Here is a 25,001-nt window from a genome sequence, read left to right on the forward strand (position 1 = left end):
CTTTTGTTGCAGTGAAATACGTACTGCTGCGCTGGTTTCAAAAGTTCACACAGAGAGAGAGAGAGGAGTAGAGGAGGCTAATTAACTAGCTGGGCGTGCTCTCGCTTTCAAATGAAGATTAGACTCACGTGCCGGACATTCTGCCATAAAAGGTAGCTTAAACTGATTGGATTGCTTGAGGAGAAGAACCTGTGTTTCCTCCATATATAGCATCTTTCGTCTGATTTCCGTCCCGTGCGTAATTAAGGAACTGTCCTTTTTTTCTTTATTATTTATAAATCTTATATATATTACGTACTTATTAATTTTTGTGATCTATAGTACCTTTTTATGTAGGTTTAGTTTAAATATGTAATGCTCCAAACCTTAATTTGAATATTTTATATCTGAAATGACATTGAGAATTAATTAAGTTGTTTGACTACTACATCTTTGTAAAATGGAATGGAGGGAATACGATAACTTCTCGGAAATATTTTTCTTTTATTAAGTTTCTTAGAATAATGATGAGTGTTTATGAAATTCGAACATATCATAATGAGTCGATGGGTAATATATTACATCGAATATGCATAACATGACTAAGTTGCAGATACAACCCGTAAAGCAAACAATTAACCATTAAGTAGGAAGATCTAATAGGCATGTGTCTAAAAATGAAGATAAAATTAAATCTTATAACTGCAAATTCTTTTGGATGAAAAATTATATTAGCCCAATAAAATAAAAGCTAATTGATTATCCGACTCGAAATCATATATGGAGTGTTGTGACCCTCTTATTATTATGATTTTCCATAGAAGATACTCCACAAAAAAACAAATTATGTATAGTGCTTGTGCAAACGTTATTCAGATAGCTACAGCGAACGAAAAGGATTTATCCATTAACGTTCTTGGACAGATAATACACACATAACTATACTGGACTGACACGGATTGTTTCATAACAATGCCATTTTGGACGGCTAAATTCTGTTTGCAAACACTATATCCCTTAATCGTGCTTGCTGCCAGCGGCGTATTTAGTTCTTAGGATATGAGTTCACGTGAACCCATATTTTTCTCTCTAAATCATATATAATAATATTACATTTCTTTAAAATTCACAAAAATATGTGTGTGCACCCATGCTCAAAGACTTCTATGGTATAATAATTATTGGGTGCACCTCTACGAGTAAAATTGACGGTTCAAATCCACTTCAGACGATCTTATTTTTGGTACGGAGTATAGATATATACGTGAAAATCACTAAAATTTTAAAAAGAATATAATTTTGAACCTATAATTTCAAAAGCGTAGTGGTTCATAGTAAGAGTCTAAAGTTAAACACGTCAAATATAAATTTTAGATCAATCTCTTCACATTAGAGCACTCATTCTCTTGAAATTCTGAATCCGCCTCTACTTGCTGCTCTACATTGAACATAAAGTATAATGTTAGAAATCGATCGAATCCAGGATACTCAATATGAAGCGACGTAATTGGCTGCAAGTTCTGGAAATATCAAACCATTTGATAGAGTCAATTCAGACATAAAGCAGTACGTGTCCCTGCTTGCTGATTATGCATGCTGTTTTTTTTTTGTTTTTTTTTTTAACTAATCAAAACTTTTATTAACGAGTGGAAAGAGCTGCTACATTTTGGGAATGGGGGCATTCACCTGACCCTTTCGTATCTTTGTTAGTTTGGTGCACATGCTCTGTTGCTAGTTACTACAAAGAAAATACATAGACTACTATCTAGCAGGACACCTTAAGGTGGTTCAAAATATATCTCTGAAATTTTCCTTTGTCTGATTCGAAAGGACGCCATTTCCCATCTATCCAGCTGGTGCAACCCTCTGATTTGTCTCGGCAATCCAGTAAAGTCCGAAAATACAATGGCCTGCTTGTGGAGATGGCTTGTTGATGCTAGTTTGTTTGCGACTTTATTCGCTTCTCTGTAGCAATGCTTTACTGCTGCTCCTTTTTCACTTACAATCTGCTTGATTTTATTCACAATTTGCAACAGCCTCCATAGTGTGCTTGATTCTTCATTGACCGCAGAAACTAACACCTTTGAATCAGCTTCCACTATTATTTTATCCAATCCTCTCGATATACAATGTTATAGTCCCAAGAGCATGGTATGCCCTTCCGCCCAATTGCTCGTCCCTTGACCAAAGTATACTGAGTACGCCATGACAAGTGTTCCATTGCAGTCTCTAATTACTCCACCAGCTCCACAAGCCCCTTCCACACAACTTCCATCACTGTTAAGCTTGTAGTAAAAAGGAGGAGGTCTAGACCACTTCACCACTTTGTACATTCTATGAGTAATAGGTTGGTCAACAATTCTTTGCAGCTTTTCCCATATTGTTTCCATCTGTAACTGTCCGAATTTCTGTTGAACCAAACATGAGAGATTGAAAGAGATTATAGCCATAGATCTTGGGATAGAAGGGAGCTCAGAGCCGTACTTGCTGGCACACCTTGACCTCCACAATTCCCACATAATTATTTGCGGCAATATCTTGGCTATAAAAGAAGCTACTATATTCAAAACTCTGAGGTTCCACCAGGAGTGAAGTAATTGTAACAAGTGAGTATCCCTGCAAGAAATACCAAATGGAGCACAAAAATTAGACCATATTGTTTTTGCAAAAGTTCCTAAGCAGAATAAATATTCGGTCGTTTCAGGGGTTGGTGATCTGCAACAGTAACATCTTTCCACCAAAGAAATACCCATCCTGGATACTCTCTCACCCGTAGATAGTCTATCATGAATTGCTCTCCATGTGAGAAAGGCCATTTTAAAAGGGACTGACTTATGCCAAATCCTAATATCCATAGTAGAAGGTCCCCTTCTGTGTCTAAATATGTTCTATGCTGATGATGTCGTGAAGGTTCCTCTGCTATCTGGTACCCATATTGGTTTGCCCGGCTTGTCAGGACATAGGACCAAATTCATATTTTGCACGATATTCTTTAAGGATTCTGGCCAAGTCAATCCAGTGTTGTTCTCATTCCATTCACCATTTACGAAGACGTCCCTCAACTTTATGTCTTTGGGTCTCGCTTCATCTCCCAGATACTTGCAAAGTGGTCCTAGTGAAGTCCAATTATCATACCAGAACGATACTTCACCATTTCCCACTAACCATATCATGTGCTCCTCTACTTTATGTTTGATCTTACACATCTGTTTCCAACTATGTGATGTCCCCGTGCTACGTTTTTTGGCTACAGGGTGGTACCTGCTGCAGTATTTGGCTAGCATAAAGTCCCTCTACATAGAGTTGCCCATTCTTAGATTCCACCATATCTTGGATGAGAGTGCTTTACATATATCTTGTAAGCTCCTGAAATTCGCACCCCCCTCCGCACATGGATAACATAAATTAGACCATGAAACCCAGGGGTGTCTAACTGTGCCATTTGTAGAACTCCAAAAAAAATTTGCCAGTAATTTCTCTATTTGAACAAGAACACCCTTAGGAGGTTGTAAGGCTGAAATCGGGTGCACAGGGAGGGCAAGAAAAATATGTCTGATCAAAGTAGCTTTACCCCCTGGAGACAATAACCTAGAGTGCCAGCCTCTTATCCTGCTAGTTACTTTAGTGATCATCTCTGAGTAATATGCAATCCGTTGCCTTCCAACAAACAAAGGGCAACCTAAGTATTTGATTGGAAAGTTTTGTTGTTGCATTCCCGTCCATCGCTGCATGCTGTTAAAAAGCGAAAAAATATGTAAAACTGAACGTCATGCATCTAGAAAAAGCTTATGGTACCATCAGCATTATTATTATTGATAGTAGCACTAATATTACTTATTATAGATCATGTTTAAAGGTTTGGTTCGACAACAAGTACTTATACATGGATTATAGTACAGGAATTAATTAATAATACGGGGATTAATAGTACATAAATATTTCTTGGTGGATATTTGGCTCATTACACTAAAATTGAGTATACAAAGTATCAACTAAATTTTCTTCACTTTTAAATAAAAATAGTGAATTTACAATTATGTCCTTGGATATTTGATCTTCATAGGCTTTTAAAAAAAAGACAAATGGTAGTTTTGTCCTTTTGATATTTTATCCATATACAACTTATACATGAATTAGTTATTCCATATTGGTAGTGAATTAAGATAATACATCAATTGGTGTATAAAATAATACATGGATTAGTTATCCTAGATTTAACATCACAAGCAAACAATGTATTAGAGCTTCTTGTAAATTTTTATACGATGATTAATTACCTTATATATCATACCAAAGGACTCTTTAGTGTCTCCGTCTCGAGTCAAATAATTATTATTGAAGACCCATTTGGTTCGGTGCACCGCAATTCAAATTGCCGTCCTTCGGCCACTGGCTTATTTCCGGCTTCGAAATGTCCCCCTTTTATAGGTCATTGTTCAGAATTTGTACGTATTTTAAAAAGTTAGTGTAAATAAACTATCCCTTCGAACAATGTTAGATTCGTGTCTAATTTGTTCATTTAATTTTCAATTTGCTCACGAAATATTAGACTGTGATCTTCCGTTTGCAATAATTTATAAAATTTACGCCGTAATCATAACGTTTTTCATAATATTTTCAGTCTGATAAAAAAAGGATCTTTAAACTATGGTTTAAAAGGTTCATCAATTAAAAAAAAACATTTATAAAACAGCTTATACAAAAGAGGATAACCGGCGAAAAGTTCACGTTATTTCCTTGGTGATGCAACAATTAATTGTATTATTGTGACCAGCTTCACATGCAAGAAAGAAGCTTCCAAAATCTCGCAAGAAAGTAGTAGTATTATGCTGAGCTTAAATCGATACTTCCTACGTCTCATATTATCTGTCATGATTTTCTTGTACCTGTCCCTTAAGAATAATTAATTAGGATGAGATTTTGACTACTTTACCCTTATTCATGTCTTAATATTTAATTTTTCTTCATTGAAATTGAACAAAGTTAGGTATTTCTAGTCTCTAAGGATAACTATTACTAAGGGTAAAAAGGAAAAAGATAATCAATTTTATTTTGAATTTCTAAAATGACAAATAATTGAGATAATTATTTTTAGTAACTACGACTGATAATATGAGACGGATGGAGTAATAATTAGAAAAGAGAAAGAGTGAGATGTATGTACCTAATCCCCATGTGAAGTTGCCTTTAAACAAAAACTTCTTCTCACGCGGTTGATGCCCCTAATATTTCAACTGCGCCCTTCAGTCACGGGAATTCTTTCAGTTTTACGTTGCATTATTGCAATTTATACATTTGTATTTGCTTCACATGCCCCTAATTTCAAATCTTTGAATATAATGTCATGGCCGTACTAAGCAACCTCAAACCATGTATTTTCATTTTATGCTAAAATTAGTTGGGCAGCATCAAAATTGAATCTTGATCTTTGGCTATTAATTAAGATTGCATATCTTATCTCTGAAGATTTTGAAATATATGACTTGTAGGTTAAATCTTTAGATTTTAAATGTCATAAGCACAAATTGATTAAGATTTCTGTGGTAATTGGAAGAATCTTAGGTGCTCTTAATTTATGAAGAGGTGGTTAGATGCCATTTTGTCCTTTTCCTGTGTGGTACGTGGCAAAAGGAATGCAAACTATTGACCACAAGAAGAAAATTTGGGGGGGGGGGGGAGGGGGGAGGGGGAGGAGGAGGAGGCAATTGGTATATGCTTAAATTGATTAAATTGAATTTAGGACCACTAGATTAGAGGACTTAATTATTATAAAGATTTGAAGAAATATCATCATAGTAATAATCAAGCAATAAATTATATTTATGATTAACATAAAAGAAAAAAAATCAAATATGAAAATTGTAAGATCCTTATAGTTTTTTGTCACTTCCATCTTGCCATTTTGACGAGCCTTCGTTAACATTCCATGATCCACAAGGAGACATGAAAATAGGACGAAGTGCACAAAGAACCATTCTTAGGGATGCTGTTTAAGAATTAGTCAATATCTATTTTGTCCTAAAAATTTAAATTAAAATCTCATATACAAGATATTTTTGTCCCGAAAAATTAAACTGGCAAACTGAAATTGAGAATACATTGATTAAATCCTAAATAGAAGCCCTTTAGAGTAGCTACCTGATGTCATTTCTACGTGAAAATACGCCATACATCTAAAAGTCCTCGTATTTCTGCCTTGATCTAGATATATGGGTATAATTACCAACTTATATAGAGGGTACATCGATCTAAAACAATATGGAGCAGCTCTTTTATAACTTTTTACATTTCATTGGAGATAAATAATTGGGATTGTTACACAAATAACCCGCCAGATTCAATATTTACTTTTTTTAGCCGGCTATTTGGGTATCTAAATAATTCAAAGCATGAGAAAACAAATTATCGTGTTGTCACTCAGAACTTGTACGTCAATGGAAAATGTGGCCAACTCAATTAGAAAGTTTTGGAACAACTCCTTTAGTAGCCAATAGTTGCAGATTTCTACCTAAACCTAGCTATTGTCCATACATAAATTTAAATTAATATCGTTAAATTAATGCAGTCTAATTAATTTGTCTGTTAATACACTAATCCCGGAAGATGAAAATATATAGTACTCTGCGTCTTAATACATAACCTAAAGTATATAAAGTTTTTTGGACTGACACAAACAATTCTAATTTGTTGAATTAAATATCCTACATTTATAATAAAGAGATCTCTACACAGGTGGTGATTTTGATCAACTGCAACCGCCACAGGCTGATACCTATATTTTATTTATTGTTCTTCTTCGACCAACCTTTTAACATGTGTTTGTTATATGATGCTAACAAAACCGCATTTCTTACTTGATTTTAAGTGAATATTCGCTCACTTTTATATACTAAACAAATCTCTCTTTCTCTTTCTATTAATTTATTAAGGAGTCTTATTTGGTAGTTCTAAGGGCGGAACTAGTGTGTTGTTCGAATTTAATAATTTTAGTTCAAATTTTATATTTATTTTAAAAAATTAATTAAATATATATATGAATTACTATTAATTTAAAACTTAATAACTAAAATGACTAAAATTCTGAATTCATAAACTTCAAATCTTGGCTCCGTATCAAAAAAAAAATGTATAAAGCATTGTGTTTGTTCTTCCAAAAACAAGGCGAAATAACCGGCAACTCCATGTGCTCCTTCCCTTCTCCATCTCTTTATATTTCAAGATTCTAACCTCCACTACCCCTTCTTCTCTTCAAATAAACTCTTATAGTCAATCTTTTTTTTTTCTTTCTAAATATCTCCAAAAAACCAAATGGGAAATTGCATGAAAAATAGTAAAGCTGATATTCTAGTTCATGCTGAACAGAAAGTTGAGACACCAATTGAGGAAGCAGAAAAGGCAAAGGAACAAAGCATTAATAAGAGAAGAAAGACAGTTAGATTTAGAGTAGATGAAGACAAAGAAGAGGGTCAAGAAATGATGAAAAAAGACGTGGTCAGAATTAGACTAGTGGTGACACAAGAAGAGTTGAAGCAAATATTGAATGGGCAGTTTAATTATTCCTCAGCAGATGAATTCTTACGGAAAATGAAGTCAGAAAGTAGAGGTAGAAGAATAAGAAGCAGCAGAAGAAGATTATTTCAAGATGGATTTTCTGAAAAAATGAGAAGTAGCACAAGTTGGAGGCCAACCCTTGAGTGTATTCCAGAGGACCACTAATATTGTTCTGAATATCTCCTCCTATTTTTCTTCTTCTTTATCTTGTTGTGGTAACAGATTTAGAGGTTGTTAATAATTGGTTATATCCTTCGGGATCAGCAGTCTAAAGGTTAATTTTTTCTTTAATTCTTTATTATTATTTTTTGTGGGGGTTGGGGTGGGGGCGATTCCTTGATATAATCAGAATTTTGTTGATGTTAATATCAGATATTATGCGAAACTGATACATGTATATGGATTATGTACATCAAGATCGTATTACTCAAAGTTAGTTCAGCGGATTCACTTAAAACTCATTATTTTCAACTCGAAATATGTATGTTATATATATATATATATATATATATATATATATATATATATATATATATATATATATATATATATATATATATATATATATATATATATATATATATATATATATATATATATATATATATATATATATATATATATATATATAAGTACTGAACAATCACTATTATCCTTAGCTCAACGGTGGACGCCAAACTGTTTACCCTAAAAATTGAGTAACAATTAAACTTATATTGTGGTTTTAAGGATATGTGATTTAAACTAGTACCAATTTGATAAACAACGAAATAAATAGATAAATTGGACAATAAAATAAATCAAACTGGTCTGCAAACAATGTCTCGACCTCGATTCGAGATAGTCTCGAGATTAGTTAATAAGAACAGTAGAGGATGTAACAAACAACAATTAACAGTAAGTAAAACAAAGAAAACAACGTATGTGTATATTCTTATGAGTGAATAATGATTGTTCTCCCTACAAGTGAATGGGATCCCTCTTTATATAATAGAGGAATCCTAAATAAGGTACAACTCTAATAACGGAAGTAGATCCCATGATTGGCACTAATAACCGCTTTGATTTGATCTATTCCGGGATTTCTACCGTGATCTTCGGCTGGTTACTGATATCTCGCCATTCCATTATTATGCCTTACTCGAAGTCAGTCATGCTTGATCTCGATTGTTGTTGGCCTCGATCTCAATGAACACTTCGATCTCCAGGCTTGATGTTCTATTTTCGAGCTCGAGCCCGATCTATTATGAGGTTACCCTCGAGGCAACTCCCCTGTCAACGAAATCGGGTATGCCCGATTTCGACCGTATACAGACAGTCCCCTCGTTTTTTGGAGTGTAACGAGAAGAAACGAATTCGAGACTTCGATTTAATACCTCGATCAATTATGACGTCAACATCGTGACGTAAGCGACAGAAGCGATTGAAGCGTCGCGTCTGCACAGTTCCCAAGGTCATTAATTAACGCCAGTTGATGGTCGGTCACCGCTGCTTTCAAACCATCAAAGCGGCTATTATAAATAGACCACCTTCATAATCTTCTCAAACTTTACTTTCAAAGTTCTTCTAATCTTCAAAAGCTCTTCTATTCTCTTCAAGTTCATCAACTTTGCCGGTTTCCATTTGCCAATCTCTTATTAAAACACAAATTCCGCCTTCTTCTTCCTTAAACCTCATATAGCAATGGCACAAACATCAAAGACCGTTCCTCAAGAAGAAAAGGCCTCCTCATCGCGGCCGGCTGGTGGCAAAACACCGATGGAGCCACGTATCAAAGAGTGCATCCCCGGGTCATGTGAACTTACTTCCGACTTTAAAGTCGAAAAACCCTCTTCGGTTCCTGGCCGATGCGAGCCCATGTCTAGATACATCTGTTCGATATCCGAAGGCGATCTCGAGCACGTGAAGAAAGACTGTCACTGGGAGAATAAATAGGTGGTGATTCCTACCCCCGAGGAGGACATCACCACTCATGTGAAAGGGTTCTTAAGTATGTATACTTACCCTTTCATACTGGGTTCCGTCGATCCTGTTATAATCGACTTCTGCCGCCAATATCGGGTAACCCTAGGCCAAATCTACCCCTCTTTTTGGTGCATTGTCATTTTGATCAGATTCTTCTCGAGCAAGGTCGAGGGGATGTCTTTCACCCTCGATCATCTCATTAGGCTATACAGCTCCCGTCTTTATCGAGGCGGACTGATAAGGCTTCAGCGCCGGGGCCACGAAGGTGCAGTTCTCCAGCATAGATGAGGACAAGGACCGAAGATGGATGGGCCAGTTTGTCCAAGTCAAGACCTCCGACTTAATCCCCACCGAGAAGTTGCCATTCCCCGAAGAATGGAATATGAAGCGTAAGTAGAACCTCACCAATAACGTTTGATTACTTGTTATGTTTTCTTTACCTCTTCTCATCTATATTCTTCTTTATGGTGCAGTTTCCCCCTGGTTTCCTGGTGCAGTCCTGGACCTTGCAGGTTGAATTCGACAACTGATTTCAACCTCTTCGTATGTTGAGCGCTCGTGGGCGATTTGGCCAAGGGTCGATGGGAGGCCAAAAATCATGGTAAGTTCCCTTGTCCATGTTTGATGCTTTCCTGTGAAATACTTCTTTTTAACTTGATTTCTTCTCATACAGGTCCTGAAGATAATGTCGTCATGAGGTCGCCTCCCCCCGAGGAAGAGGAGGTCTCGAAGCCGACCAAAGACAAGAAAAGGAGAAGGGCCTCGCCTCCAGATACCCCAAATCCCAGGAAAAGCAGGGCTCAAAAGTCGAAGACTGATCTCGCCATTCTATTTGTCGATGTAGTCCAAATGCTACGAGAGGAAGACGAGGAGGGAGAAGATGCCGATGCCTGCTGGTGGCTCGGAAGAGGGAAGGCATCGAATCTTCGAGAACTGCTGAGCCGGTGACGGTCGAGGAGGTTCAGTCGCAGACCGAGGTGATCTCGGAGGAAGGTCCGAGCCGAGTCCCCGAGTCATCGGGTGTTGATGATGCCTCCTGCCATGATGAGCAACCGGCGGATGTGCCTGAAGGGTCTAGTTCTGAGGCCCTTCAAAGAGAAGAGAATGCCCCAAGTGACTCGCTCGGGGCAATTAACATTGATGATTCTCCGCCCGGACCCACGTTCTCTAAGGGACAGTTTCGGGATGCCCGGTCCATGGGGACCCCCGATGTGGGGACGGCCCCCGAAGGGGATGATATATTTCGTCGCTGCTTCGCGGGGGTCGATGATGTTCCCGACCTAGACGCATCACTCATTTTTTATGAGGCTCAGCGGCTTCTGAACCAAGTGAGTTTTAGCCCATGTTACCATGCTTGCGTTTGTTCTTATTTCTCTATGTGTGATTTTCTTCCTTTTCTGTACAGGCTACGACGCTCCATCGAGAAGCGTCCTCTAAATACCGAGCTAAGCTGGCCCGATGTGAGGCTGATCTCAAAAAGCTTACGAAGGAGAGAGACGCCCTCAAACTCCTCGTTATGCAAAAAGAAGAGGAGATCATGAGTATTCGAGCCGAGCTGACAAGAGCTCATCAAGATTAGACCGAGCTCATTGAATCGGGTAATGTAAATTTTGGGAGCTTGTTATGCGTTAACTTGATATTGGCGACTAACACTTTGATCCTGCAGGTTCAGCAGAAGGCCGAATTGGTTGAGCAGCTTCGTGAGGAGGCCAAGATGAAAGAGGCAGAGACTTTGAGGTGGAAGCAGAACATGGACCGTCTCGCCTCGGAGAAAGATGTGGCTCGGGCCAAGTTCTCCTCCTTCATACTTTGGAGTTGACGCTCAACTTAAGACAGTGGAATCTGAGGCCATTGTCACCGTGTGTGGATGCGTTTTGTGAGTTTGACATGTTTTAACCTGAAAGCAAAGATACTTGACAAGAACAAGCATAAAATAATGTGTTTACCAGAATCAGTACTGAACAATCACTATTATCCTTAGCCCCACGGTGGGCGCCAAACTGTTTACCCTAAAAATTGAGTAACAATTAAACTTATATTGTGGTTTTAAGGATATGTGATTTAAACAAGTACCAATTGATAAACAACGAATTAAATAGATAAATTAGACAATAAAATAAATCAAACCGGTCTGCAAACAATGCTTCGACCTCGATTCGAGATAGTCTCGAAGTTAGTTAATAAGAACAGTAGAGGATGGAACAAACAGCGATGAACGGTAAGTAAAACAAAGAAAGCAGCGTATGTGTATATTCTTATGAGTGAATAATGATTGTCCTCCCTACAAGTGAATGGAATCCCTCTTTATATAATAGAGCAATCCTAAATAAGGTACAACTCTAATAACGGAAGTAGATCCCATGATTTGCACTAATAACCGCTTTAATTTGATCTATTCCGAAATTTTCGCCGTGATCTTCGACCGGTTACTGATATCTCGCCATTCCGTTATTACGCCTTACTCGAAGTCAGTCATGCTTGATCTCGATTGTTGATGGCCTCAATCTCAATGAACACTTCGATCTCCAGGCTTGATGTTCTATCTTCGAGGTCGAGCCCGATCTATTATGAGGTTACCCTCGAGGCAACTCCCCTGCCAACGAAATTGGGTATGCCCGATTTCGACCGTATACAATTATATATTCGATCATAAAATGAACCCTTTGTTATAAATTTTGAAGACAATTTTGTGAAGTCGAGTATCTGTAGCCGAGAGTTTTCCTTGTGCTTACTTGGGGGCTTACTATGGTTCTTGGAAAATCTACCATAGAGGGAATGATTGAAGCTGACAGATAAGAAATAACACAAGAAAAGAGACCATACTACTTTTCAGAAAGGCAGTTTACGAATTTATAGCAATTTTTGGAATGTTTACATGTTTTTTCTGTACAGATCGAAAAATCTTGCCAAGTACCTCTTGTTGAAAATATGTGGGTCAAGCTTCTAAAATGAAGCTAAATTTGAAAAGTATTTTTTTTTGAAGTACATTTCAAAAATGTAGGTGTTAGACTTATTTATTTGCCACTTATGAGCAACGATTACTATTTGGTCAAGCTTTTAAAAAGTGATTCTAAGTGTATCTTTGTCAAAAATACTTTTCAAAAAGTACTTTTGGATTGAAATTATTTTTTTCTATTTCTCAAAAATGCTTTTACTTCTGCTTAAAATTATTTTTTTTCATTCTAAAAACTTGCCAAACATCTTTAACTTTGAGAAGAAAAAAAAACCTTATGACCAACAAAAAAAAAAAACCGTGTGTACAGATGTTTGAAATCCTAAAAGCAGAACAGATATTCGGAAATCCTCCCAAATCAACGAGGATTAACTAATTCACCCTTATTCAACTTAAGACTCTTAATTTTCTAGCGAATTGTATAGAGCTGTCCCTTCGGCGACATTTCAGCGGAAAAGATAAATTTGCAAATTGTAATAAAGTATATTACAGGTTTGTGCAAAGAGGAACTTATTTCCCTGTTAACTCCGGTTGGTATTAAACTGATCTCACCAAATTTTACATTATCGTAGTATATGCCCTCCTTGATCACAATCAGGGGAAAAAATAAAAGAAATTGAAACAGATTTCTCTATCACCATCTTCAACCCCCACTGCTTCCCCGGAAAACATTAAAAAGGAAGGAAAAAAGAAGCTCCAGCCTCATTAATTAATAATATAATTTGATTATATCTATCAACTCAAAGTAGGTCCTTATTAATTGAACTCTGAATTACAATGTGTTTTTCATCTCTGTAAAGAATTTTGAATATTGTGAGACCGAGAGCGCCGTTGTATCCTAGATTCCGCAAAAGCGTTCGAGACACAACTTCTTTTAGAAATCACTATTTACTTTGTATTATTTTTAAGGAATGCATATAAACTTTTTAAGGGAATATTATATATAATACGTATAAAAAAAGATGAAATTGTTAAGTGGTACCAAATAACATCCCACAGATTACTTGGAGGCGGAGTGGCATGATCGTTTACCTTGTAAATAATCACTTGCTCTAATGTACAACTTGGGATTAACGATCTTATTCACAGACCCATTCAGATAAGCATTAAAGCAACAGCTACCATTAAAATTAAGTAAAGGAAATGTGAAAACCCAAAAATTTCAAAAAACTAAAGAACAGACCCCAAAAAATAAACAGAAAATTAAACCAACGAAAAGTACCTTTGACTCTCACCAAGAAGCCTCAATTAATCCTTGCTAAAACACAATCATAATATAAAAATTTTATTACCAAAAAATGGTATGTTGCTATCAGTTGGCAAAAGATTGCCATTTTCAGTGCTTCCCGAAGTAAATAAACAACACTTTGCCCGACAACAGGGACATAAAAAGTTTTAAAATCCTTTATTCCCTTCTCAAGATTCTCTATTGAGAAGCTCTCTCTTTCTGCTGTCATCTTCCCGCAATTAAGCAGCAGCTCGTGAAGGTGGCCAAATTATCAAAACGGTCCCTTATTGCTTAGTCAACTGACGAATGACATATGGCAGAATACCTCCATGGTTGAAATAAGCCAACTCCACCTGCACAAGATAGAAGAAGCTCTTAAAATATCAATTCTTACCAAAAACTAATGAATGGTGAAGAACAACTTATATAGGAGATCTCGCACTGTTGTGCCAGTTTATTCTACATCAAACAATGCATGCAGAACTATATGGAGATCATATCATATCATATTGCCTTATGTGATTTAAAAGTTTTATGATAGAGGGTAACAGAATCAGATCTTCCATTTCTTATTTGAGCATTCAAGCTACTATCGGCGAAAGTACCTTTTTGGGGGTGATGAAAGACATTCTTATTTTGTACTTCACCTATTTCATCGTTCACTAATTTCAAATGTATACATTGATTACTACAAAAAGATGCACCATGATTTACTGTTCATATAACGATAATCACTATTCCCTACTACTACACCCCCAATTCCAAACTAGTTGGATTAGCTATATGAATCCTCATTATCCAGGTAGCTCCATGTGACAAGTCACAATCCAGTAGATCATGATTTACTGTCCACATGGATTCTTAATTTTCAATACTCCTTTTAGTTAGGTATTCTAGATCTTGACATCCTATCTTACGACGACGCTTCAATCCCAAACTATTTAGGGTTGGCTATGAACCTTCTATATCCAATTTGGGCCTGTTGCCTTCCACGACTGTAACAAGTTGTTTTAACCCAAAAAAGAAAAGATATTGACATCCTTCGTCCAAGTTCAGTAAGAAGACCCAAATTTAAGTGTCCCAATTTCGCAAAGATGGCTTTAAGAGTAAATTTAATTCCTTATTATGCTTGCTCAGATTTCTAGATTTTGATAAGATGTTTGCTCATATTTCTTTTATTTTCCTTTTGTTCTTCGCCTTTCCTTCAGCACTCTAGGCAAAGACTTGTATAAAGGTAGAAGAAACTCAAACACCGTAAAAAAGGCAGCATCTTTATCATGCAACCCAATAGCCACAGCGACATCTTTCACACAAAGAAACGCCAGGATATAAGAACTGAAAACAAAAGAGACCGATAATGTGAGACGCACCTCGGTGTCGAACCGCACTGTGCAAGTGAAGGATTTTCCAGTTTCTGTTCGTACAGTAACATCTTGACCTGGGCGGATCTCACTAATATTTTCTGGAAGATCAATGGTATATCGCTCGTGACCTGTCAATCCAAGTGTATCTGCATCCTCCCCAGCCTTAAAACATAGAGGCACGATACCCATTCCTACCAAGTTGCTGCGGTGAATCCTCTCGAAGCTCTTAGCAATTACAGCTTTAACTCCCTGTTAAATTATTCTTTAGTTAGGAAATTATATGGCAAAAAAGAAAAAGACAGAATCAACCAAGTCAAGAAGCAATGCTCAAGAAACCCACCAATAACATTGGGCCCTTGGCAGCCCAATCTCGGGAGCTTCCACTTCCATATTCAGCTCCAGCCAAGATAACAGTGTCTTGCCCAGCAGATTTGTATTTCTAAGGACATCATGTGTTTAGGAAGCGTTAATATAAAACAGCAAAGATCTCAAGTAATTGTCTGCTGTAGCTAATAGGCATGCACAATGCAAACTGTATCTTTGACAAAAACAGGATTTCGAACATTAAAAAACAGAAAAAAGGATAGTACCATTGCAGCATCAAACACAGAGAGTTTTTCTCCTGTGGGAATGTGGACTGTCTTTGGACCAACTTCCCCATTCAACAGCTTGTTCACAAGGCGGATATTGGCAAAAGTACCCCTAGCCATAATTTCATCGTTACCACGACGGCTACCGTATGAGTTGAAGTCCCTGCGATCGACACCACGCTCTATAAGGTACCTAGCGGCTGGGCTATCTTTATGAATGCTTCCAGCAGGTGAAATGTGATCCGTGGTAATACTATCACCAAAGTTCAGCAAGCAGTAGGCATCCTTCACTCCATGGGGCCCAGGAGGATCCATGGTCATACCCTTGAAATATGGTGGCTCATGAATGTATGTAGAATTAGGATCCCATGAGTACAGCTTTGCTGTTGGTACAGATAATTCATTCCACATGGTATTGCCCTTTGTAATTGCTTCATAAGTACTCTTGAACATGTCTGGCAATACACTTGATTGAACAACCTAACATGAAAGTTCCATGGTAAATTTACTCTGTTTATAATTGTTCATGGGTGCATAAGCACATAACTGAATACATACCTCAGCAATTTCTTCAGTTGATGGCCATATATCCCTGAAGTACACATCCTTACCATCCTTTCCCACCCCAATTGGATCTTTCTCAAAGTCGATATCAACCTGCAAAGCAAATCCATCACCGACATAAGTACACAGGATAATCAACAATCAATTTTGACCTAGTAAACAACCATGAATATTTTTCAGAATATCGGAGACCAAGACCAAGGTCAGAATGTGCAAGAAAATTCAATTGAGTGTCTAGTTATGGAATCCTGTTTTATGTTGTATTTGTGCTCCTGGGAGCAATGCAGCTTGCACCAGGCTGAGTCATGTCTGAACACATTCTAGTTAAGCCACCGATAAGCCTGCCTGAAGCAAGATGCACAAGACAGGAATGCTAACCATGACCTACCACTGAAAGCGCTCTCACTCAAAAAGGGAGCTTTAATGTCAGAAATCAAACACTAATCACTTTAAAGCTACATTTTTTTTGTCTTTTAGGCTTTAAAGTCCCTATCCTCATTTTAGAGTATGATTTGATGATTCAGCGGAAGCAATTGTCTCTAACCCTATGTTACATGAACCAGACAATGACTGCGTCACTGACACGGTGCTTATGAGTATCCCAAACAGCTTTATAATTTTTTGCTAAGTTAAAGTTTATTTTGATGAATCCGCACCAAAGTACCCAATCCGATGTCACACTCGTAAGACAAGATAAATGAAAGATCCAATTGACATAGCTATAAAAAGATAAATTTTTTAAAATTGCTTTGATATTCCTTAAAACTTGCTCAACATTCCCACCAACCAGTTCAGCACTCCACTGCCAAATCATCTATGACCGCAAGAAACCTAGTATGTTTCTACAGCCTTTCACTTACTATAAAGCATAATCCTTTTTTATAAACTTGAAGTATGTTCTTTCATCCTTTCACCTACTATAAAGAATAACATTGTGTTAAAAGGTAATTCTCCGGATTAATTAATTATACAACTCTAAGTGCATTTACTTACAGTGCCAGCAAGGGCATAGGCAACCACCAAAGGAGGTGAAGCAAGATAGTTTGCTCTTGTCAGGGCATGAACACGCCCCTCAAAGTTTCGATTTCCGGAGAGTACAGCAGCAGCAACAATGTCTGCATTATAACATTTTGAATTAGTCAAACAATATAGCGAACTGATCATGTCCTAGCCAGACTCCAGCCAGTGCAATCACAAAATAAAATCAATTGTATGGACTTACCATTCTCTGATATGGCAGAAGCAACAGATTCGTCCAAGTCCCCAGAATTACCGATACAAGTGGTGCATCCATAGCCAACAATGTTGAAACCTTGCTGATTTAGATACTTCTGTAGCCCACTGTTTCATGCAGAAAATAACATATTAGAATGCTTTCATATAACAATTGGCAGGGTTAGTAGAAAGTAGAAACTTTTTCTTTTAGAAAACTTCAATCAATACCTCTTGAGTAAATATTTTGTAACAACACCAGAGCCTGGAGCAAGGCTTGTTTTAACCCATGGTTTAACCTGGAAAATACATCAGGAACAAGGATTAAGAAGGCATGACTAAACCTTTGAAGAAAGAAAAATGCAAGTATATAGAGTAGCACTGACATGTAGACCCAGCTCAGAAGCCTTTTTGGCAACAAGAGCTGCTCCTAGCATAACACTGGGATTGGATGTATTTGTGCAACTTGTGATAGCAGCAATCACAACACTGCCATGTTTGAGCTCTGCAGGTTGCCCGTGGAAGTCAAACTTAGCTACTTTATCTTGCACTTCTTTTGGCACAGCAAATCCCTGCATCAAAGTAGAACCAGTTGCATTAGCGTTTCCAGAAATGAGAAGCTGGCCTTGGATACTTTATAGTCATAAATTTATGTTACAACCTGATCAACCAAGAGGAGACTAAATGGTACTCCCCCTGTCCCAATTTAAGTGGCATACTTTCCTTGTTAGTATGTTCCAAAAAGAATGACACATTTCTGTATTTAGAAATAATAACTTTAAAATTCTCATTTTATCCTTAATGAGACGATTTTAGCCACACAAATGTATATGGCTTGTTTTAGATCACAAGTTTCAAAAGTCTTTCTTTCTTCAACTACGTCCCCATCAAATAATGCCACATAAAATGGGACAGATGGAGAAATCAAAATGAATAGCTCGCTCACCTTGAATCCAACTTTGTTATCTAGGCAAGCATGCCAGTCAGACTTCATCTCTTTCAAAGGCACACGGTCATGAGGTCTACAAAGGAAAACAAACATGTTATATAGACCTTATAGTACATTTTGCATCTTAATATAGAATTTATGCAAGCTGGAGCACATACCTCTTTGGCCCTGACACACATGGTTCAACGTTCACAAGGTCTAGGTCCAAATAAGAAGAATACACTTTTTCTTGTTGAGGCTGAAATAAGGAGGGCAATAGTTTTTAAGAAATTGCAAGGAAAAATAACAAGTATGCAATAGATTAGATCATAACCTTCATTCATATGCCAACCAAGATTCTCATACCGAAACTAAAGTAAACGCAATTGAGGCAGCAAACAAAACTAACCTCATTATAGTCAACAAACATCTTATTTGCACGGAGATACGCCTCTATCATTGCAATCTAAATTTTTAGGTCGAGGGGTTAGCCACGTATAAAAATGAAATTTCACACTCAAATCTTCAATTAACACTAGCAAAAGTCTAAACACTTACTGTTTCATCACTTCTCCCAGTCAACTTAAGATATTGCAGGGTAACATGATCTACAGGGAAGAAACCCATTGTTGCACCATATTCAGGAGACATGTTTGCAATGGTGGCCCTGTCAGCCAAAGATAACCCTTCCATTCCATCACCTACATGAAAACAAAACAAACAGTCAAGTCCTTGTCTGGTGGAACTATTAAACACTGGTTGAACTATTTGCATAGGAAACTTAGATTTACCATAGAATTCAACAAACTTTCCGACAACACCATGCTTCCTGAGCATTTGAGTGACAGTCAGGACCAAGTCAGTGGCAGTTACACCATTCCGCAATTTCCCTGATAACTTGAACCCGACAACTCCAGGCAACACCATGCTCATTGGCTGTCAGTATACAGAAGAAGTTTAACAAAATTGCTATCCAAAGTGCAAATATCAGAATCAATATCAAAGTATTTGTCACAACTCACAACTTAAAGTGAAAATTACCTAGAAAGCTATTATTTTTCTACATATATATAAAACAAACAGAAGAACAGGCAAGCAGCACACACACAGGAAACGCAATGTCATTTTCCGCTCAGATTAAGTGAACACAGTGCATACTAAAGCTATTATTTTTCTACATATATATAAAACAAACAGAAGAACAGGCAAGCAGCACACACACAGGAAACGCAATGTCATTTTCCGCTCAGATTAAGTGAACACAGTGCATACTATTCTAAGAGGAGGTAAAGTAACATCCTATTCTGGCTTGATCTGGTTTTTTGGAAGATAGCTATATGTACTAAATGCTGAATGGAAAAAATATAACCAAAACTCACTTCTTTTCTGGCAAAGTTAGAATCGCATCTCACCTTCCAACTTTTTCAAGAATAAATGATGAAATGCAGTCTTTCATTATTGTCAAATAGGGTATGGAGCCACGAAACTAGTTGATTGCATTAACTACATGAAGATTCATGAATAGCCTTTTCAATTGGATGAATTCATGAATCACCAAAACATGCTTTCAGGAATACATAGAATTTCGGGAAGAGCCCAACGAAATGGAATTAGATATGGTCAGTTGAAGCAATGAAAACCCATCTGTAAGGAAAGAAGTACTACAAGGTCAGATAAATGAGGCAAGGGAAAGTCCTAAGTAATCAACTATCATGCTCCTCTCTAATCTAGAGCATAAGTGTAAAAACAAAACTCTACTCCCTTGATTTGCATCAGCACGTTTATGTAGGGGAGAGTTCAAAATATGTAATGTTTAGCGTCTAATAAGGAGAAAAGATGTCCTGACATATTACTTCTTGTTTTATAATTGATAGGATAGTCAGAACAGCATTGCCAGTTAGTAATTGTAAGTCCCATGTTTTCCTTGGTATAGACTATTTGAATAAACTAAAAACACAATGTTGACATTTTTGTTTTGAGAATGAAAAGCGCAATGTTAACATATACTTTGAAACAAAGCGAGAATAACTTAGACACATCAAATCTTAAAACTCTTGCAACTTTATATGCTGATTGATGTTATGAACTTCCACATGTGCCAGTCACCAAGTTAATGGATATTCTCCACTAGAAAAGATTTGGCAAAGTGCAGACATTAACACAGTCACAAGGGCAATGTGGGACACCTTAGCATAAAGCCATAGCTGTCTAATCTTTGCAACAACACACGAATAAACCAGGATTCAGCAAGAGATAGAAGGATTATTACACCATTCATAGTTGCATACCTGGCCAAGCATTGCAGCTTCAGCTTCAATACCTCCGACGCCCCAGCCAGCAACTCCTAGCCCATCAATCATGGTTGTGTGGGAATCTGTTCCGACCACGCTGTCTGGGTAGAGAAACCCATCCCTATTAAAGACAACCCTTCCAAGATATTCAAGATTGACCTAAAATTATGGAGCCAAAAACTATTATCAGCTTTGCAAGTGTGTTGTTTCAGAGGATAAATAAGGAAAGCAAAGCCAGGAATCTCACTGCATTTATGCTAAAGACAGAAGATAAGTAAGAAAATAAAACGTTAAAAATTCAGGATTCAAGAAATAGCTAGATCCCAGCACAACTATGACACATTCAACAAATCCAGCAGCACAACCAGCTTTGACATTCAATTTTCATGACCAATACCTGATGCACAATACCAGACCCAGGTGGAACAACAAGCATGTTGTGGAAAGCATTAGATCCCCACTTAAGAAAGGCAAATCTCTCCTTGTTCCTTTGGAATTCAAGCTCCATATTAGCCTGGACTGCATTTTCTGACCTTGCCACGTCAACTTGAACGGAGTGATCAATAACTAGGTCAACAGGAACCTGAAATAATATTCGAGAGAGAATTACCGAAGTGGAGAAAGATTCATTCATGAGAGGAATATGAAAAGAACTATAACCAAGGAATTGAAGCATAAAATTGTCAGTGATGAATAAGCCAATATATTGTGACACTACACTAATAGCATAATGCAATTCAATGTTCATGAACGAGATTAATATAAGCAACTCACTAGATGAAAGTCATTTGACTTATCAAAAGTATTATAAACGCAAACTGACAGTTTTCCTCTACCTTTTGTCAAACTGCAGTAGTATTGACAACGACTGCCATACAGAAAATTTGTGTGCTTTATTCATCAAGTGACTATACTGCATTCTATTCACAATTTCACATAGTTAAAGAAACTTTGCCATAATGCACTAACTAGAAACAGCACATACCAATGGATTGATCTTGTCAGAATCACTGCCGAGGTTGTTCATGGCATCACGCATGCAAGCAAGGTCCACCACAGCGGGTACACCAGTAAAATCCTGTCAAACAAGAAAATTGTTCGGGTGAAAACCGCCTGTCATCTCACACTGCATTCTTTTTTTTAATGTTCAAGACATGCAAAAGACTAGTACCTGAAGCAGCACACGGGCAGGCTTGAAGGGTATCTCCACAAGCTTAGGTGCAGAATTTTCCCAGTCGATAATCTTTTCAACATCTTCCTTTTTCACTTGAAAGTTGTCACAATTACGAATTGCTGATTCGAGAAGAATCCTAATAGAGTATGGCAGCTTCTCTGTTATATACAAATCAACAGAGCAAGAAAAAGTCAATAATCAAACTGATAAGAAAGATACAGATCAAATTTCAATATAAGAAAATAATCAGGTCTGCTAAAAAATAAAAATAGAAAGTATAAGAAGGTCTTAAAGTTTACCAATCCTGGGATCGTTGAGAGCAGGTAGGCTATAGAACTTTCCGAATTCACCACCTCCAGGCTTTGGAAGAGCAGTGAGGATTTCCTTAAATGGGTTCTTTTCAGCTGAATCCATCATCAACACAAAAAAGAATCAGATTCTTCTTGCTTTTCTACTGAGAATTGATTCGCATTCACTTACAGCAGCTCTTAGTAGCACTACTATGCAAAAATAAATAGTATTTTATGTTTTTTTAATGAAAATACCTAACCACAAACACAAATGATAAAAATGAAATATCTTAAGTCAACTTCTTAAGTCTTCCCACTCATCGGCCCTACCACCCACGTTCCACTAACCTTTGTCACAATGTGTAGTATTATTTATTACTACTAAAAATAGGATTAAAGTGTTGTGCACTAACGATGTAAAATATATTAATTCTATTTAATAACTTGTTATAATATGTTAAATTATAATTTTACATGTCAATATATATAACTTAAAAGCATATTCTTTCGATTTACTTTTTCAGATTGACAAAATTACCCAGAAAACAAATCAAGGATTAAAAGACAAAAGTACCCATGGTAGAGAGCTTTTTGTGGAAGCTGTTGAAAGCAGGGGCGGCGGTCCTGATCTGAGCAGTAAGACTGATCGGAGACTTCCAATCAACACCGTGGCTCCACCGCGGCACCGAACACCTCACCGACCGGAGCGTGGAGGAGAAACGCTGCTGCTGATTACAGAGAGAAGAAGACGAAGGCGCGTGAGTAGCAGCAGAAGAGGAAGCTACTGGTCTAGAAACGGAAGAAGATGAAGAGGCTCTTCTCAAGAGTGAAGAAGCGGCAGAAGAAGAGTATTTGCGAGCGGTATTACTATACATGACTCTCTCTTTATGTCTTTATATATATAACTAAATTTTCAGATCACAACATTCAAACAATTATGATGTGTATTTCCTAGGGTTGTGTGCCGAATTTCTAGAAGAAAAAAACAAAACAGAGATGAAGATGAAGATGAAGATGAAGATGATAGTGACGAAGAAAACAACAGAGAAAGAGAAGAAGATATGGGGGATGGATTTATGAATTGAGAATTGGGGAATGATTGAGAGAGAGAAGAGGAGATTATTCAAATGCTAAGCAATGCCTAAGCTGCGGCACAACACATGGAGCTAAAAAAGCTGGGCTGGTTCGCGTTATGGTATTTTATTTTTTTCGTTTTTATAAGGAGAAGAGAATGGCAATAAAATGAATATTGATTAGGTCAAAATTATCTATTTATTCGCTACTTTGTTTTTATGTTAAAATTTTATTGGAAGATTCCTTTGCCCTTTGAAAATGTCAATTTGTCTACGCCTCTTCTTTTTTTTTTATATTTCTCTTTATGCTATTATTCTTTACTCTTTTTAGCTGGATTACTTTCTATTAGGGATAACAAAAGGAAAATATTATCTTACCTTTAACTTAATAATGTGAGTATATAATCTTTCGGACACGAAATTCACAATCAATAAGAGTTCATAAAACAAAGGGAAGCTTCACTTTTTTGTCACATTCAGTTGACTTTCGGATTTAATTTATGAGGAAGAGAAGATATAGTTTTGACTTCTATTAAAGATCCAAAGAAAATAGGAGAATTGGGCATTCACAAGAGAAAGAGAGTATTCACTATCCAAATCACAATTTTCTTTTACGTCCAGAAAATAAATGGGCGTTTGGACATAAGAATGGTAAAATTCTAAAATATGGCGAAATTATTTTTTCAAGTGAAAATGATATTTGAAATTTAGAATTGTGTTTGGGCATGAATATAATTTTGGGTTGTTTTTGAAGTTTTGTGAGTGATTTGAGTAAAAATTTTGAAAAACATCTTTTCTGAGTTTTTAAAAATTTTAAAAAAATTTAAAATGCATCTTCAAGTGAAAATTGGAAATTTTATGGACAAACGCTTTAGTAAAAAAAAATTGAAAATAAAAAAAAAAAATTCTTTATGTCCAAACGGGCTCTAAAAATGAGTGCTTATTTTATTTTTATCAATTTTCTAATGTAGATAAAGCAGGAAAAAAAATCCAAGTGATAGTTTAATGTGGCTTGTGGCACGCTTCCACAGGCCACGAGTCGTCGGTGTAAAATTGCATTAAGGCCTTCTATTTCTTCTCACTTTTTCTTTTTCTCCCCATTTCTATTATTTTATTGCACAATTATTCACACATTTGACCCCACAACAATTAGTTAGTACATTATGTGCATTATTTTAATGTGAAAATAATTAAATTCAACTAAAAGCTACGATTAAACGAATGAAGTCATGTGTTCACTAGCCTGGCCAAAAAAGGAGATCGAATCCTTATCTTTTATGAGAAGTTTTTGGGGAGATTTTTGATTCTTTGAAGGAGATGAGGTTCTGAGGATAAAAAGAAAAACATCTTCCAAACTTTAACCGCTAAATCACACACCATTTTGTTTTTTTAGATTTATTTATTTATTTTAGAGCTTAAGACTTGAGAGACATGAAAAAGAATTACTTACAATAATATTTTGTTCAAATCAATAAACATAGGGCGTGTGCCTTTTAATATGCATCTTTATATCATTAGTTATCATTTAAGTGATACTCCCTCTGATCCAAAATAAGTGATTTTTTTTGTTATTTTTACACATATTAAGAAATTCACTTTTTAACATTAATTAGCAATGAAATTGACAATACTAACATTTACTACCTCTTCACATAAACACTTCTAACACATACTCCAACACTTTTTACACCAAAGGCAATGTAAGAAAAAACTAATTAATTCATTCTTGAAATCTGAAAAAATTATTTATTTTGAACCACAAAAAAAAGGCAAAAAATCACTTATTGTGAATCGGAGAGCGTATTTTGATCGTAAACATTGGACGTATGTAAATTTTGT

General features: G+C 36.6%; 1 protein-coding gene across 1 annotated transcript; it reads right to left on the reverse strand.

The window, feature by feature from the left end:
• Window positions 1-13,696: 13,696 nt before the first annotated feature.
• Window positions 13,697-23,277, reverse strand: LOC107759563 (aconitate hydratase, cytoplasmic). Its single transcript, XM_016577530.2, has 20 exons — window positions 22,664-23,277; window positions 22,099-22,203; window positions 21,797-21,957; window positions 21,611-21,703; window positions 21,023-21,208; window positions 20,623-20,784; window positions 19,126-19,270; window positions 18,893-19,035; window positions 18,744-18,800; window positions 18,514-18,593; window positions 18,353-18,428; window positions 17,793-17,978; window positions 17,638-17,705; window positions 17,417-17,535; window positions 17,188-17,309; window positions 16,189-16,287; window positions 15,631-16,110; window positions 15,381-15,479; window positions 15,047-15,289; window positions 13,697-14,029 (listed from the first exon to the last, which is right to left on the reverse strand). The coding sequence occupies exons 1-20, from the start codon at window positions 22,962-22,964 to the stop codon at window positions 13,961-13,963; spliced, it is 2,994 nt and encodes a 997-aa protein (XP_016433016.1). The 5' UTR covers window positions 22,965-23,277; the 3' UTR covers window positions 13,697-13,960.
• Window positions 23,278-25,001: the final 1,724 nt, after the last annotated feature.

The sequence above is a fragment of the Nicotiana tabacum genome, chromosome 2, assembly GCF_000715075.1.
Source record: "Nicotiana tabacum cultivar K326 chromosome 2, ASM71507v2, whole genome shotgun sequence".
NCBI lineage: Eukaryota > Viridiplantae > Streptophyta > Magnoliopsida > Solanales > Solanaceae > Nicotiana > Nicotiana tabacum.

What these genes read in the sequence shown, in the direction of transcription:
- LOC107759563 (XM_016577530.2), bottom strand. Translation starts at nt 22,964, where the DNA reads ATGTATAGTAATACCGCTCGCAAATACTCTTCTTCTGCCGCTTCTTCA. An exon ending in CTGCCCGTGTGCTGCTTCAG is followed by an intron (nt 21,704 to 21,796) that starts GTACTAGTCTTT and finishes CTTGTTTGACAG; the next exon opens with GATTTTACTGGTGTACCCGC. An exon ending in AAAGTTTGTTGAATTCTATG is followed by an intron (nt 19,036 to 19,125) that starts GTAAATCTAAGT and finishes GTTTTCATGTAG; the next exon opens with GTGATGGAATGGAAGGGTTA.